This window comes from Eptesicus fuscus, chromosome 13, assembly GCF_027574615.1.
Source record: "Eptesicus fuscus isolate TK198812 chromosome 13, DD_ASM_mEF_20220401, whole genome shotgun sequence".
NCBI classification, from domain to species: domain Eukaryota; kingdom Metazoa; phylum Chordata; class Mammalia; order Chiroptera; family Vespertilionidae; genus Eptesicus; species Eptesicus fuscus.
The window spans coordinates 82,059,629-82,075,538 of record NC_072485.1 but is presented as its reverse complement, the minus strand read 5'-3'; the positions used below and the strand labels follow the sequence as shown (position 1 = coordinate 82,075,538).

The window sequence follows — 15,910 nt, the reverse complement described above, 5'->3', positions numbered from 1 at the left end:
CCAGGGCCCAGGAGCAGGGTGTGCACACACACACACACACACACACACACACACACGTGTGCACACACACACACACACACACACGCACACACACAGACACCCAGGGGACCAGGGAGGGAATGGCACAGGCGACGGGCAGGCCGACCAGAGCAGTGTGATGACACACACACGGGGATGCGCACACCGTGACCCCGAGAGGAAACACGTTTGGGGAGACCCAGCATGCCACGGTGTGCTGGGGAACCGGGACACACGGCAACGGCACCTGCCGTGGGGACGTGGCCTGGCCTGGCCCACACGGAAACACCCCACCCCACCCGGGGACACGAGGGCGCTCCTCCCAGAGGCGCGGCCACAGCAGCGCTCACGTGCGCGCGCACACACACACACAGGCGTGGATGCACACATGGACACACGGTGGACACGTGCTCACGCAGGCAGGCACGGGGAGGAAGAGGAGACTGAAATAGCTGGAGAGGTAAAGTCAGGTTAAACAGGGGGGGAGGAGCGCGGAGACTGGCCGCTGGAGGTATGAGAACGTCGGTTATTTGGGCCGCACCACAGCCTCAGCGCAGCTGCAAAGCAGCCTGGGAAAAGATGGTCAGCGCCACTGAAGCCGTCGGAGGTTACGGGGCAGAGACAAGGCGCGGAGAGGCGGGGGAGAGGCGGAGGGGCCCTCCCGGCCCAGGGCCGTCCCTGTGAGGAGCAGATGGGAGGAAGCAGGCAGGAGAGAGAGGCCGAGAAAGGTTAGTAGGAGACGAGTGGAGGCTGCAGGGTGCACAGGGGACGAGGAGGAGCGAGGCGGCCGAGAGGAGAGGCGGAGAGGAGGCGGGGGACACACCGTGACAGGAGAGGCATGGTGGCTTTGGGCGAGGACAGCGATGGGGTGGTCAGGCCCGGCCCGGGGCCCACGCGGGCGGGGGTGGGGCCATGGTGGAAACCATCTGGATCCCAAGAAGCAGTGGTGAAAGGGATGGCTGAGCGCATGAGGCGGGGTGGGTGCAGGGCCAATGGGTGAAGGCGGAATGCAGGGCGTGGAGCCAGGGCCTCCCCCCTCCCTCCCTCCCGGGCCCAAGAGCATTTGGAGGTTCTCGGGGGCCATGGCCTGGAGGCCCACGGGCCGGGAGAGCCTGGATGGGGGCTTCCCAGACCCCAAGAATCCTGGCAGCCGGGGCAGGGACCGACCCTCGCGTCTTCGAGTTCTTTGCTAGATGCACCCCATCTCCCTTGCTGTTCCCCCTTTCTGCCCGGAGCCGGTGCTCACAGACCCGGGCTGCGCGTCCTCCCCAAATGTCCGCCCCAGCAGCAGCCAAGGGCCCCCCACCCCTCGCCCCGGAGACTGGGTGGGAAACGGGGGTGGGGGGGTGGGGGGGCTGGGCCTGAGGCGGAAGCTGAAGAGGAAGGGACAGTTGGCCTGGGAGCAGGAGCCCAGGGGTGGAGCCCAGGGGCCTGGCGCCCGCGGGGGAAGCGATGCCAAGCTTGGGGTGGGGCGCGCTGGGAAGGAAGTGCTGGAGCCGGGACGCCCTTGCCAGCCCCCCGCCCCAGGCATGAGACATGAGTGTCCCGGATGGGGTGGGTGTGGCCGGCTGGGACTGGCGTGGGTCCCCTGGGAAAGTCAGGCAGGGTCTCGGCGAGGGCCTGGCCCCCGCCTCCACCCCCCCCCCCTTTCCCAGGAAGGCAGGGGAGCGCTGATGTCAGGATCAGGAGGGACGGGTGTGAAGAGATGGAGTGAGACCTGAGTGGCAAGGGGTAAAAACAGGCCGTGGGTGGAATGGAGGCAGGGAACTGAACACGGGGGATGCGGAATCGCGTTTCCAGCCTGTTCCCAGCCTGCTCCGCCCCCTCACGCGTCACGCCTTGCCAGGCCAGGCGCCCGGCAGGCTTCTGAGGGCCCAGCCCCTCTCCCGCAGCCTCATGCCCTCAGCATGGCCACCCCCCACCCGGCCCAGCCCTGCGGCCACAGCCTGGGAAGCGGGGACCCCTGGCGCCAGGGAGTTGGAGGCGGCAGGCGCTGATGCTCCCGGCCCCCAGGACTTGGGCTCGGGCTGCGACACCATCTGCGTCCCGAGTGAAAGAACGGGTCCCACTCTCCCCTCCCACTCTGTGGGGACGTGGCTTTGCCCCCCAGACATGCATTGTGGGCTCGGACGGGAAGACACGACAGGGCTGGTCCCCAGAAGCCACCGGAGGCGAGTGAGCCAGCTGTCTAACTCGGCCGGCCGCCCCGCCCCGCCCCTCCCCACAGGCCCTCGGTGAGCAGGCAGCGGGGTGCCTGCCGCTGACAGGGTCTGCCCGCGCCCCAGCCGAGGGCCGGCCCCTGGTTAGAAGCTCAGCACGTCCGAGCCGGGAGGGCCACCCTGTCCAGTCCTTCGCTGACAGACAAGCACACAGGCCCAGGGGCCGAGACGTGCCCCGGCCGAACCGGGTGAGGGCAGGCGCCCCACGCTCGTCTGCAGGGCAGGGCGTCAGCCTGACCAGCGGACCGGGCCCAAGGGATGCGCCTGTCCCAGGAACACAGGTGTGTGGCCTGCCCAGCCCAAGGCCAGGGGACAGGAGGCGGCCACCAGGTGCAGGACTGCCCTGCCCTGTGATGCTTCCGGAGCCCTGGACCTCGCTCTAGGCCCCCCCCCCCCCGCCTCCAGCACCCCCCGAGGTGCTTTCCTGGGAGCTGAGGACGGTTAAATGCCCAGCCCTCGGCTCAGCCCGCGCTGTGGCCACAGGGGCCGTCCCTGTCCCCACAGGTCCCGGGGCCAGCCGCTGCTCTCGGCCCCCCTCCCATCCCCTCCTCTTGGTACCTCAGGCTCAAGGGCTGCCTTTCCGGTCACCAGGCCTCTCCCCTGCCCCTGCCTCTCCCCACCAGGGACTCCCCTCCCATCAGCAGAGTAGCCGGCCACACCTCTGCAGTGGCGGGGAGGGGGGGCGACCATCACCCCAGGAAAACGGGAGGTTGGGGTGGCGGGGATGAGGGAGAACGGGCTGGCGCCCCTTCCCTAACATCCCCCCCGCCCACCAACCACCGGGAAACGGGGATTTCCGGGCCAGGGCGGAGATGGAAGATGAGGGGCAGGGGGAGCAAGCGGGAGGATGGGCAGAAAGGCGGGCTTGCTCCGGGCGAGGGCGGGCAGGCCCGGGGAGCAGGCTTGATCCAGAATGGTCCCAGGACGGCCGCACTGGCCTCAGACCCAGGGGACACCCCCGGGGTGGCCGCGTGGGAGGGCGCCGGCTGGGGAGGCAGGCCTCCTGCACCAGCGTCCGCTGAAGGCGCCGCCGTGCCGCCGGGTCCAGCGGCCGGGCGGCCAAGGCAGGCAGCCCCCGCCTCCGCCTCCTCCTCTGCCGCCGCCGCCGCCTGAGCTCGTACCTCTTGTCCCCCTGAGCGTTCTGGTTCTGCTGGGTTCCTGGGTTTTGCAGGTCAGGGATATTGGCAAAGTCATCCTGTTCCGAAAGCCCTAAGACCAAGGATAGCACCACCATCCGGCCTTCCCTGCCCGGGTGGGCAGCCCACCAGCCGGGAACGGAGGAGGCCCCGCGGGCGGGGCGGGGAGGGGAAGGAGAGAGAGACAGAGACAGAGACAGAGACAAAAAGAGAGAAGAAAAAAGCGTAAGAAACTGGCCCTGCAGGAGAGAAACCAAACTTTAGCACTGTCAACAGTTGCAGAGCAGAGCGGGTGGAGGCGGGTAGGAGGGGCGGGATGGAGGGGAGGTGTCCGTGGCCTGAGACCCAGCTCGCCAGGGCCCAGAGCAAGACTCTCTGGAGAGGAACGGGGAAGGGGCTGGGCAGGGGCCTGCGGAGCTGGCATGTGACCGGGGCTTCCTGAGGGGCCCTGGGGGAGGCTGAGGGAGTGGAGCCCAGGCCGGGGACGCGGCAGACTTCCGAGGTGAATGCACCGCCTGCTGAGCCGAGGCCAGGGGCTCGGGCTCTGACACCGGGCCTGGAGGGGAGGAGGGGCTCTGTGGCCCCCGCTCCGGGCTGTGCAGGCAGCGTGGCTCCCAGTGGGGAGGTTCTTAGGAAGTGTGCAAGCCCCGTGGGCCCGCACCCGGTGCTCATGGGAGCCCCGCACGAAGACATCTCCCGATCCTGGCCAGCCAGGCGTGCGTGATGCCAGGAGGCGTCGTGGGGCAGCCTGCCCGGGGTCCCCGGACACACAGCCCATCGGAGGGAGATGGAAGTCCCTCCGGCAAACGGTGTGTGGGCCACTCGGGCCCTCTCCGTGTCCCTTCCCGGAGAGCCGGGGTAACTGCCACGCCGTTCCTTGGAGCAGCAGTCCGGAAGGCGCCACCAAGCAAAGATGGCGTTCGGGGAAGCGCAGGAAGCTGGCACGTCGGGGGAAGTCCAGGCAGGGAGCCCGTGTGAGCAGCGAGGACGGTGTGGAGGCCGCGCAGGCCAGGCAGAGCCGCGAGAACAGACGAGGGAGGCGGCGGCGGGAACCTCCTGGAGTGGCCCGTGGGTAGCCACACGGGGCCCGGGCTCAAGGGGTACGTGCCGAGTGGGGAGCATCCCCGGGTCCCGCAGGGCCGCCTGCGTGTCTCAGGGACCTCAGCAGCGTTCGCAGCGCCTCCTGGCTGCTTTCGGAGCTCCTCCAGCGTCGGTCTCTCCTCCGACAGAGGGAGGGGGGTTCGCAGACGGGACGGGCACGGAAGCGTCGCCAGGAGGTCCAGGGGAAAGATGGTAAGCTGGCGGCATGTTCCGGAGGGAGGCAGATCCTGGGTCCGAGCCCACCACTTCCACCTCCACCTCCACCCAGGGGGGCAGGGAGTGGCAGGCAGCCGGCTGTGGGTCCGTCCCAGGGCGCCTGCCGACCAGGGAGCTGTGGCAGGTGAGCGAGGCCTCCGGAGGGCGGGCAGGCGGGCGGGCGCAGAGGTCTTGGACGTGGGAGCCTGGGGCGGGGAGGGAGGGAGGGCGGTGGTCCCACGGCCTTCTCTTTGTCCTGCGCACGTCACTCCAGGCTGACCCTCGCGCTGGCGTCTGCCTTTGGGGACGGGCCGGGCCCTCGCTCCCCCTGGTCCCTGCCCACCGGCCCTGTCTTGGAGTTGGTAAAATTCCATTTGGCTGTTTGGGAGCTGGCTGAGCGGGCGGAAGGCGAGCCAGTGAAAACAACACGTTGTTCCCTGGTTAATGCATTTTTCAGATACTCCTTCGGCTCCTCTTGAACACCGAGCGGCTCCTCTGCAGATTCCCAATCTGTCATTCTCTCCAGGTTGCAGGCCAGGCCGCCAGGGCGAGCATGGGGGCCAGCAGGGGAGTTTTGGGGGGAGCTGGTGGTGGTGGGCGGCCACACCCATGGAGCAGGAGGGACGCCTACCTCCCCGAGGGGTGGGGTCTTGGGGGTGGCCCTGGCTAGTCCTCTCACCCTGACCCTCTACCCCAGCCACCAGCGTTTGGGTGAATGGAAGGCCTCAGAAACTGAACCATAAGGCAGGGGTCAGGGGTCAGGGGTCGAGAAACTACAGCTGGTGGCCTATGTTTGTAGAGCCCACAAGCCAAGAACAGTTTGTACATTTAAAAACGGGATCAAGCCCGGCCGGTGTGGCTCAGTGGTTGAGCGTCTACCTATGAGCCAGGAGGTTGAGGTTTGATTCCCGGTCAGGGCACATGCCCGGGTTTCGGGCTTAATCCCCGGTCGGGGGCGTGCAGGAGGCGGCCAATCGGTGATTCTCTCTCATCATTGGTGTTTCTCTCTCTCTCTCCCTCCCTTCCTCTCTGAAATCAATAAAAAAATATTTTTTAAAAATGTGAACAAGACTCCATGTGTCCGGCAAAGCCTAAGGTACTTATGATGGCCCTCACACAACTGCGGGGACGCGCGTGGAGCCGCGTGGTCAGGAGGAGAGAGGGCAGGGCCCGCTGGCTCTCGGCGCTTTCCCCTCGGCAGAACCGATTCCCCGGACTCTCCTCATCCTCGCCGGTGCCACAGCACCTGTCTCCGAACAACCTGGAACCCGGAGCCCAGCAGGTTCTGCTGGGCATCCTGTCTCATGCGGGCGTCCAGGGGGCCCCGGGGCCCCAGGCCGGGGAGAGCCCCCGTGGACACGCTGCCCAGCGTTGCCAAGTCGAGTCCCAGGCAGCATGTCCCGTCGGGTGGCCGGGGGGGGGGGGGGGGGGTGGGTAGGGGTCGGGGGGGAGCCCGGGCCACGGGCAGGAGCGTGGGAAGCCGGCACGGTGCAGCTGCTCCTGCTGGGCGTGTCTGCCAGACGCAGCACTCCGTCTGCCCTGGAAATCCGGGCCGGGGTCCAGCTGGAGGAGCTGCCCGAGGGTCCCCACGTCGTGCCAGGGAGCTGGGCCTGCCCCCTCCTCCCTTTCTCTCTCCCAGGTCGGTGTGCCCGTCGCCTGCTCAGGAAAAGTGCTCCCGGAAGGGACCCGGGAGAGGGAACAAGCCCCGAGCCTGCAAGGAAGGTCATGTCAGACCCCGGAGGTGGTGATGGCCGGGACGGAAGCCCAGACCTGCCCTGGGCTCCGAGTGAGACCGGTGCCCAGACGGACGGGGCAGAGGGTGCCCTGGGCCGGGGCCCAACCAGTGAGGCGGGGCAGGGGGCAGGTGGCGGGGGACGGCTGAGGTTCAATGCGTGTTGTTACTTCTCAGACCTGCTCGCTGGAAAGGAGGCTTTGGTTTTAGAAACAACGTTCTCTAAAGCTTTGGGAGGGACAGTTTGTCCTCAGGGGAGGGGCCCCTGGGGGAGCCGGGCGGGAGCTGGAGGGCAGGGCGAGGAAGGCCGCAGAGGCAGAGGACAGCCCAGGCAGGGACGGGGAAGCGAGGGGAGGGAGGGGGTGCGGGAAGGAAGGAGGGGGCAGAGTCCAGTTACAGGGCAGAAGTTCCTGGAGGGGAGGAGGCAGGGCCTGATGAGGGGTGGAAGGGGGCCAGGCTGGGGGGCAGGGAGGAAAGAGGTCACAGGCGGAGAGGGGGAGTCTGACAGGGAGGCCACGAGCGCTCCCTGGGACTAGCCCGGAAGAGGAGACAGATCTGGGGGCCTCAGCAGCTTCTCTAGCGTCTCCACTGACTTCTAGGGGGGACCTTCTCCGAGCCCTGAGACACCGGGGTCCTCAGAGGGGTGGCTCAGATAGGAACCCTTCCATGGGGGGGCTGCAGGCGTGAGCATGAGCTACAGGAGACCGAAGGGGTGTCCGCGTCCGCTTGGCACCTGCCCTGGAGATGGGGGGGGAGAGGCTGGGGCGGGGAAGTGGGGGCCGCCGGCTCAGGGGGGGACTTACAGGAAGGACTTCATGTCCAAGCCTCGGGTTCGAATCTGCCCCACCACGTGGTCCCAGCTGCCCGGGTTGGAGCGGCTGCGGCCAGCGGCCGCCCGGTACTTGGAGCCGGCCGAGGCGCCCTGCCGCGCCTGGCCCCGGCCGTAGCCCCGGGGGTTGGGGCCGGGCCCCGAGGCCGCGTGGGCCTGCAGCTGGCCCAGGCTCTGGCTGGTGGTGGGCTGGCTGGGCTGCCGGCCCCGCTGGTGCTGGCTCAGCGGCTGCTGCAGGCTCTGCTGCCGCATCAGGGTGCGGGGTCGCTGGCATTTCGGCTCTCCCGTGGAGCTGGGGATAGACTCAAGGGTAGTGGTCGTGGACAGGGTGGAGTCCTCGAAACTTGGGGTGGGTGGGGGAGAGGAGAGAAAGGAGAAGCAGGTGAAGGGATCACGGTGGAGAAGGAAGAAGCCCAGAGCCGGGCCCAGGAGGCCCGGGTGCAGGCGCGCTCCGCCGGACCTCGCCAGGCCTCCACCGCAGTCCTCGCCGCTGCTGTCGCCGCCACCTCCCCCGGGAGGCCCTAAGGCCCCAGCCCGCCCCGAGGGCCCCGTCGCCCCGCCCAGCCCGCCCCTGGCCTTGGCTCAGCTTAGCACCCAGTACCTCCTGTCTGAGCAGGCCTCTCGCTGGTCTGAGCGGCCACGGGAGCGTCAGAGGCTGCTGCGTGGTGAAGGCGGGTCCCCAAGGCCCTGTGGCTGCCTGCCGTGTTGGAACGGGAGGGGGTGGAGGGACCTGCTGCTGCCCCCTCCTGCCGTCTCCCTGGGGACCCCAGGAAAGGCTGCCTCTGTCCTCTACGCACTCCTGGCCGGGAGACACGTGGGATCCAGGCCAGTGCAGAGCAGGCCTAGCCGTGCAGGGCCGGGGAGGCCAGTCTTACGCTTTGTTCACGGAGGCAGGGGTGTCCGCGGGCCCCCCGACCTCTGCGCCATGGCCAGGGCGACCTCAGGGTTTAGGCCGGGGCGCATCTTCACCCTCCTTCCTGGGTTCCCGTTTCTGAGGGCAAGTGTTCCCTCTTGGTCTCCTGGCAATGACTCCTCGTCAGAGGAGGGGGCCCAGGAAAGGGGCAGAGGAGGGGGAGCCCCAGGAGCCACCTGTCCGGTCACTTTGCACATTTCTGATGAAAACAGCGTGGCTGCCCTGTCCTGTATGCATCTGAGAGAGGGCACCTCACAAAAACGCTGGAACGGGTGGGGGGCGGGGACAGACCGGAGGCAGGATACGGCCGATCAGAGGCAGGATGAGGTCAGAGACCCGGGTCCAAACCGCCCCGCTCTGCCATTTCTTAACTTTGGGACTTTGGAAAGGTGAGTCCACCTCTCAGTTTCTTCATCTGTAAAATGGGAATGAGACATGATCCAAGCTGCCTCTGTCACAGGGTTGCCCCGAGGACCTGCTGAGGCCAGACCCAGGGATGCGTGGTCCGGGCAATGCTCCGGGGCCCGCGGTAGCTGCCAAGGTCTCAGGAGACGGAGGGAGAAGGAGTCAGAGCGCGGGCCTCCCCGGGCACCTGCTGCGTGGGCCCCGGCCGGAGGTTCCAGCGCAGCCAACAGGCAGGGCCCGAGCCTGAGGCCTCAGCCTCCTCTGTCCCTTCCCTCCGACCCCCGATCCCTGGGCTAGGACAGGGGTTGGCAGGAGATGGGCTCTCGGCCACGGGTTTTTGTAAATAAAGTTTCACTGGAAACAGCCGCTGTCACTAATTCACAGCCTCCTGGTTTTATGACAACTCTGGACTGAGCTGGTGGTCTATCAATGCCATTTTTTTTTTTTTTTAGCAACCAAGTATTTTTCAATTAAGGCGTGCACATCCCTTTCGGACATAAAGCCGGTGCAGACTTCGCGAGGCGGTGGAGCGCAGTGTAACGTCTGTGCGCCCCGGGGAACCAATGCACGAGGCGTGGGGCTCGCCATCATTTACTGCGGCGTTCGCTTTACTGCGCGAACGTCTGCAAGGGAACGCGCATCTCCAAGGTTGGCTGCGCGTCTGCCTTGGGCTGCTCTGGGCCACGACGGCAGGGCTGAGTGGCTGTGAGAGAGACTTGCAAAGCCGACTACTTCCTAGCTGGCCCCGTCCAGGCAGCCACGCACCCCGGAGCTGCTGAGGGGGGAGGGGGGCCGGGCCCTTGGAGCCGCGTTCACCACTGCAATCAGACCTCAGCTCTGCTCACGCCCTGCCTCCCTGGGAACCAAAGGACAACAGTTAGCCTGCCCCTGTGGGCTGAGAGCGAGAGAGAGAGAGAGAGAGAGAGAGAGAGAGAGAGAGAGAGAGAGAGAGAGAGAGAGAGAGAGAGAGAGAGAGAGCAAAGAGCAAAACGCTGGGGTCCTGGGGAGGGCAGCAGCCTTGCCAGGCTCAGGCCTGGAGTTGGGGCCACCACCAGGCGCAGGCCCAGGCCTGGCAGCCACGTAGGCCCACAGCTCCCTGGGGGCAGGCAGAGGTGGGGGGTGGGGGGACGGGGACGGCCCCTGGGTGGCCGCTGCCTCCTCCTTGCTGACCTCAAATGGCTTCCTATCATATCCAAAAGGAGCCTAGTTCACAGCCTCTGAGTCACAGGAAAGCCGGCAGGTGGCCTGGAGGCCTCAGCCAGCCTGGGGTCAGTGGCCGGAGCAGCCTGGGAGGGCCGTGCTGGGCCTGCTTCCAGAGGGGGGTGGGGCTGCCTTCCGGACTCTCCTGAGGACTGATGTTGGGGGGACCTCGGCCTGTGTGCCCTCAGGCCAGAAAGCGCACGAGCCCTCAGCACAGGGGGCCTCGGTGCACCCAACGGCAGGAGTCACGGGCTTTGCGAAGAGAACCAGGGGCCCAGGAGCTAAGAAGGGCTCAGGGCTGCTGGCCTCTGAGGGAGAGGCTGCCCCATGGGCTGGGAGCAAGGCAGTTCTAGGAGCCGATCGGAACCTAGGTCCCAGCGGGTGAGGATGGTTCAAGGGCCTGAGAGCCTGGGGCAACAGAAGGTTCTAGAAGCCAAGATGAGAACAAGGCTGCCCCCTGGCGGGGGAGGGGAGCGTGCTACCTGCTGAGAGTAGGGGCCAGCCCTACAGCCATCGCCCAGGACAGGGACTGACCGGCTGATGAGGTCGGGCAGCTATGAAACAGGGAAGGCAATTCCGTCTGACATCCAGACCACCCTCGTCAGAAGAGAGAAGCCAGCTGGGGCTCCACAACCCAACCTCCAAGAACATAGCATCCCGCAGCCGCCAGCCCGCTGACCAAGCCGGGGACAGCGGTGGGAATGGCCGAGATGAGGATGAACGTGGTGGGCCCCGTAACAGGGGGTGCGATGGTGTGAGCAAGACGGAGACAAGCCAATGGAGGCCGGAGGATGGTCAGAACAGGCAGGGCCCCACCTCTGGGTCTAGAGCCATCTGCTGGCCGTAAGAGGGAAGGCCCGGTGAGTGGCAGATGAGTGGCATAAACACAGGCTGAGAGCGGCCAGCTCCCCCGAGGATGGGATGGCCCAATGGCTGTCCAGCTGCGGGCCTGCTGCCCATGGAGGGGTGACCTGGATGCTGATATGGGGCCGCCAGCCGAAGAGGAGGGGATGGCCCGAGGGCTGAAATGGAGCCGCCCCGGGGGCAGAAAGTGAAATGACCTGGTCACGGGGCCAAGGAAGAGTCTGACGGGGCGGCAGCCACAGGCTGAGGCGACACTGATGGCTGTTAGCTGTGCTGATGGCAAGGACGATGGGGCGTCTCATGAAGGGATGGGATGAGCCAGGGGCCGAGGACGGCCCCTCTGGGGGCAGCAGCGGGCATGCCAGGGGTCCCGCTGTCCACCCTGGCGGGGGCGGGCCTGAGCGCTGGGCTCCGGCGGCCGTGGGGCCATCACTCACTTGGACAGGTTGAGCTTCCCCGCGGCCAGGTGGCTCTGCACCGTCCGCCAGCGGCCTCTCCCCGCCTTGCCACCGCTGCCCGGCTCGCTGGGGGCAGTGCCGCCGCTTCTCAAGGCGTCCTCTCCGGGTGGTGGCACCAGCGCCGGCGTCTCCCCCAGCCGGCCTTCCCGCTCCACCGCCAGCCCCGCTGCGGCGGCCACTTTGGCGCCGGACAGGAGGGTGCCACTGGAGGCGCGCGAGGCAGCCAGGCCAGGGGGCACCGGGGGTGGCGGTGGGGGAGAGAGGGCAGGACACACGTGGGGGTGGGGAGGTAGAAGAGGAGGAAGAACAATAACAGATAAAAGGAAAAAAGAGACAGTGAGAGAGGAGGAGGAGAGAGACAGACGGACAAGAGACAGACAGAGAGAGAGAGAGAGACATCAGCACTGCGAGTGGGTTAACAGCGGAGCCTGCAGAGAGGAGAGAGGGGCCGGCGGGCTGGGGGCTGGAGAGCAACGCACCACGACAGTGGAGGGGGCCCCTCCCCACCGCCTGGGGCAGGGGCGGTGGGGGTGGGGGAGGGCAGCCACCTCCAACTCTATCCCACAGGACAACGAGGGTTAACGACGGAGGAAGAGCGGGCTGTCCAGGCCAGGAGGCCCCCAGGCAGGGAGAGAGAGAAAGCCGTGTTAGTCAGAGTTCATCACCACCACCACCATCACCGCCACCACCTCCGCGACCACCACCGACCACCACCACCAGCAGCCAGGGCAGCAGCGCACAGCGGGGAGGGAAGCCGAGCCGCGCCGAGGGGGAGGGACCCACACGGGCAACCCCGTCCTGACTGCAAGGGGTGGGGCCGCGGGGACCCGCGTGGGGCCGTGTGGCTGCTGGCTGCAGAGGGGCCTCTCCTGAGTGGCGGCCCTGGGGGTGGGGACAGGAGGGGGGCGGGCAGGCGAGGGGGGCAGGAGGGGTTGCTCGTCTCCATGGCCAGCCTGCCCATGGGCTGCAGGGGAGGGGGTGGGGAAGGGGAGCAGGGGGAGGAGAGTGACGGGACGGGAGGGAGGAGGGCGTGCGCAGAGACTCGGTACATATCATCAAACCAGGTAAAGTCACTCACTTGAGGGACAGTCGTGGGTCGCCATAAGGGGCGTAGGGTGAAATGTTTAGAATAAACTCCTTGGGAGGGTAGGAGCTCCATTTCTGCTGCACTGTGCTCTCATTGTTATTCCAAAAGTCTCTGTCTAGATCGCTGGAGGGGCAGAGAGAGAGGGGAGAAAACAGGGAGATACAAGAAGAAACCAGAACCGCCCGTCCTGGGGGCAGGGGCCCCTGGGCACACAGAGGGCAGGCGGGCCAGGCCGGCTCCTGCGGGAGGAAGAGAGGCAGGCGGGCTCCCACCGGGGCGCACACTCTCGCGGGCGGGAGGAGCGGTGCCGGGAGGAGGCCAGCGGCAGGAGGGCGACTGGAGCCTGGCACCCTGGGAAGCTGGTGGGAGAGAGAAAGATGGTGAGAGAGCAGGGGCGAGGGGAGAGGGCCCGGGGAGAAGGCCGGGCGGGATGCAGGGGGAGGGCGAGGCGGAGAGGGAGCTGGTTTCTGGCTGGAAAGAGCTGAAGTGCCGATCAGACCCTGCTGCCAACGTCCTCCGGCCTCGGTGTCCCTGCCTGTCCCTCACGGCTGCTGTGGCTGCTAAGCCGCCAGCCATCCCACGGTGCGTGGAGGCCCCAGTCTGGAGCCCCACATTCTCCCCTCTCCACCCCCTCCACTGAGCGCTCCTGGGCAGGCCCAGCTCCCCCTCCCACTGGCCCGGGGTCCCCCAGCCTCCCAGGGTGGCATCTCCAGGCCTGGGCCTCGCTGAGGGGACGGCCTTCAGGTCCTCTGCACGGGGCCGGTGTGAAGGCCCCGCGGGCAGCCTCTCCCTGTGCCCGGACCTGGCCGAGGTGGCGTCACCCTATGCCCGCCCCCCCTCCCCCCCTGGAAGCACAGAGAATGGGGGCTGGTGGCCTGGAAACCCCAGGAGCCAAGGACAGGTTGACCTTGACCTCAGTTCTCAAGAGCAGACAGAGAAGCCGAGCTGCCACCACGCGCCCTCGGGCCTCCCCGGTGTGGACAGCCTGTCTGTAGAGCACCTTGGGGAGGTGTGGCCAGGGTTCAAAGCCAAAACCCAGCGCCTTGAAGGCGCCAATGATAGTGCACAGTGTTTCCCAAACTTAGCTGGTCACGGAACCCTTGACTTGTGGAATAACTGTTAGGAGTGCTCCGAGGAGCCCAGTGTGGGGAGCACTGCTAGAGAACGCGTTCCCCAGGACTCTGACAAGCCCCTCCCTTTACAGGAGGCCCTAGGCCGGGGAGATGGTGCAGGGTGAGCCGGCTTCCTGCCGCTCCCCTGGCTCTGGGCCCGGCCAGAGGGGGGGCCTAGGGACCTGGGGGCGCCCAGAAAGGAGTGGTGGCTTCCTTCCCCCGGGGCAGAGGTGACAATGCAGCAGAGGGGGGCGGGGGCACGGGCTGCAGAATGGGGACAGCCCACTGTCCCCTCGCTTCGTCTGAGAGCCCTGCGGGTGCCGCCCACCCCGCTGCCCACCCATCCCCTTGTGGCGAATCCCCTCTGCCTCCTGGGCCCTTTCCAGGCCTTCTGCCCCCCTCCCCCCTCAGCCCAGACCACGCATAGAACTCAGGGGCCGGCCTGAAGGCGTCTCAGGTGCTGAGCTGGGGGCTGGCCCCGTGCTCCGTGCTCCCCGCACTCCCCACACTGCCCCCCTGCCTTCGGGGAAGCCCTGAGCCAGGCTCTGCACCGCCCCTGACACCTGCCGGCTCTGGCTTTGAAGACTGGAGAGTGTTCCACCGAACCAGCTTCAAAGGCTTCCCCGGCCTCCCCACCCCCAACCTGGCCGGCCCGCCCCCCACTAACCCGCCCCCCACTGACCCGCCCCACAGACACACCCGCAGCTTCTGTGAACCCCAGACAGGGTCAGGGCTAGAGATGAAAGAGAGGTGGGGCAAGCCAGCTGAGATGGGGGGGCCCCAGCCCCATAGCCTCCCAGTGAGGGCCTGAGGAAGGGACCAGGGCCATCAGCCAGAGGGCACAGAGCCCCCGGCCAGGTGGGGCAGGGGGGCGTCTCCTGGTGTCCCCCAGGGACCCTCAGCAGTGGGCTGGCCCAGGTGGTCCACAGTGGAAGGCTGAACTGCTTACTTGAAAGGCCTCTTAGAGCAAAATGGGGGGTCAGAGGCAGCAAGACATTCGCTGGGGATGGGGGATGGGGGATGGGGGAGGGGAGCTTCCCTGTTACCAGCGTCCCCTGAGCAGCCCAGCGCTGGGCTGCACCCCTCCAGGTCACCCTGAGAACACTGACAGGGTCCGAGAAAAGAGTGGGGGGCTGGGTGGGGTTGGGCGTAGTATGTGTGATGTGAAGGGTGGATGGAGGAACCAGCAACCAGGGCTGAGGGAGGACACAGTGTCGGGAGAGCAGCCAGAGATGGGTCTGGGGGGCACAGGCAGAGAAGGGGGGGCCTGGAGCCCCCCGAGGCACAGGGTGTGTGCGGGGAGGTGGGGAGTGAGCACAGCACAGGGTTGAGGGGGACTGATGTGCGCGGCAGATGTAGGGAGGGTCGGGGGCTCCTCCCACCTGGGCTGCCCGCACACCCCCATCCCCAACCCCAAGGCTGGCACCTACTTGATGGCCTTCTTCTCACTGCGCCCGCGCCCTGAGTCTGGCGTGCCCACCGTCTCCAAGGAGTTCTTGTAGCGCTTGCCCTACGGAGACAGCACCACGTCACTCCTGGGGCCCGGGCCGCACCCTCCCTGCCTCCGTGAACGGGCTCCCCCTGGGGAAGCGGGGTACTCCCCCTGGGGTAGCGGGGTACGCCCCTGGGGTAGGGGGTAGACTGGAGCCCAGCCTTGGCGACAAGGTCAGAGGCCGAGGTGAGGGTGTCACAGCTGTGGGGTGCCAGCTTCACCAGTGCCTGCTCTTTGGTTGGCACTTCCTGGGCCTCAATGGGTCCCAAGACCTGCCCCACCCGCTTGACCTGCACCCCATCCCTGACCCCCAGGCCGGGGCCTCTCCTGTCCTGTGGCTCTGGCCGGGCTCCCCAGCACTTCTCCCTCGGCACAGACAGATGGCTCTCCTGGCCAATCACCCGGCTACGTCACACCGGCCGTCACTGCCCCAGATGGCGGGGGTGGCACCCTGCAGGGCAAGGCTGGCAGCGGCCAGTGACGTGAGCCACAGGGGTGGGGAGAAGGCCCGGGCCCAGTCCTGCCCAGGCTGTGCCCCTCACTGTCCGGGGGCTCCCTGGGGTCCTTGTGCCTGGGGCTGGGAGGCGGGGCAGGGCCTGAACACGCTCCCTTGTAAGAAGGCGGCCCCCCGAGTTCCTCACCCCAGCCCGAGTCGGGGAGGGCAGGGCGGAATGCGGGCACCCCATCCCTGGCTGGAAGAAGGGCCGTGGCTGCAGCGGCGGCCGGGCCTGCTGCCCGGAAGGTGAGCGCCATTCACCTTCTTGGTTGGGTTTCTAAATTTAGTTCATGCAGAGCCTGGCACCATTAGCATTCCTGGCTGCCACCGCGGCCTCAGTGGCCCAGGGGCCCCGGGTCTGGGCCAGGCCGGGGCTGGTGTGAGTGGCGGGGGGATGGGCCATGGGAAGGCTGGAGCTGCCCCCGCAGACCTTTCTCCCACCGACACTTGCCTGCCCCTGCCCAGTGGGAACACACACACACGCACACACACACACACGCACGCACACACGTTTCTCCACATGCAGTCGTGGGCACCGACGCCACAGCCACAAGTCCATTGTCCCCTGGCCCCAAAGCAAACAGGAGCCGCACAGCTGTGCTCCCTGGCTCCTGCCAGCTGCAGCCCCTTCCTGGGCACAGGGCCACCTGCTT

The 15,910-nt window shown here is 67.2% G+C and overlaps 1 protein-coding gene across 1 annotated transcript in view; it reads right to left on the bottom strand.

Moving 5' to 3' along the window:
- SYT7 (synaptotagmin 7) overlaps positions 1-15,910 on the bottom strand; it is a 62,546-nt gene that overhangs the window by 11,728 nt on the left and 34,908 nt on the right. The window contains exons 5-9 of the mRNA XM_054725719.1: positions 14,700-14,779; positions 12,149-12,280; positions 11,050-11,274; positions 7,205-7,573; positions 3,359-3,481 (exon numbers count right to left, since the gene is read on the bottom strand). Coding sequence (XP_054581694.1) covers positions 3,359-3,481; positions 7,205-7,573; positions 11,050-11,274; positions 12,149-12,280; positions 14,700-14,779 — 929 coding nt within the window. The remainder of the gene's footprint in view (positions 1-3,358; positions 3,482-7,204; positions 7,574-11,049; positions 11,275-12,148; positions 12,281-14,699; positions 14,780-15,910) is intronic.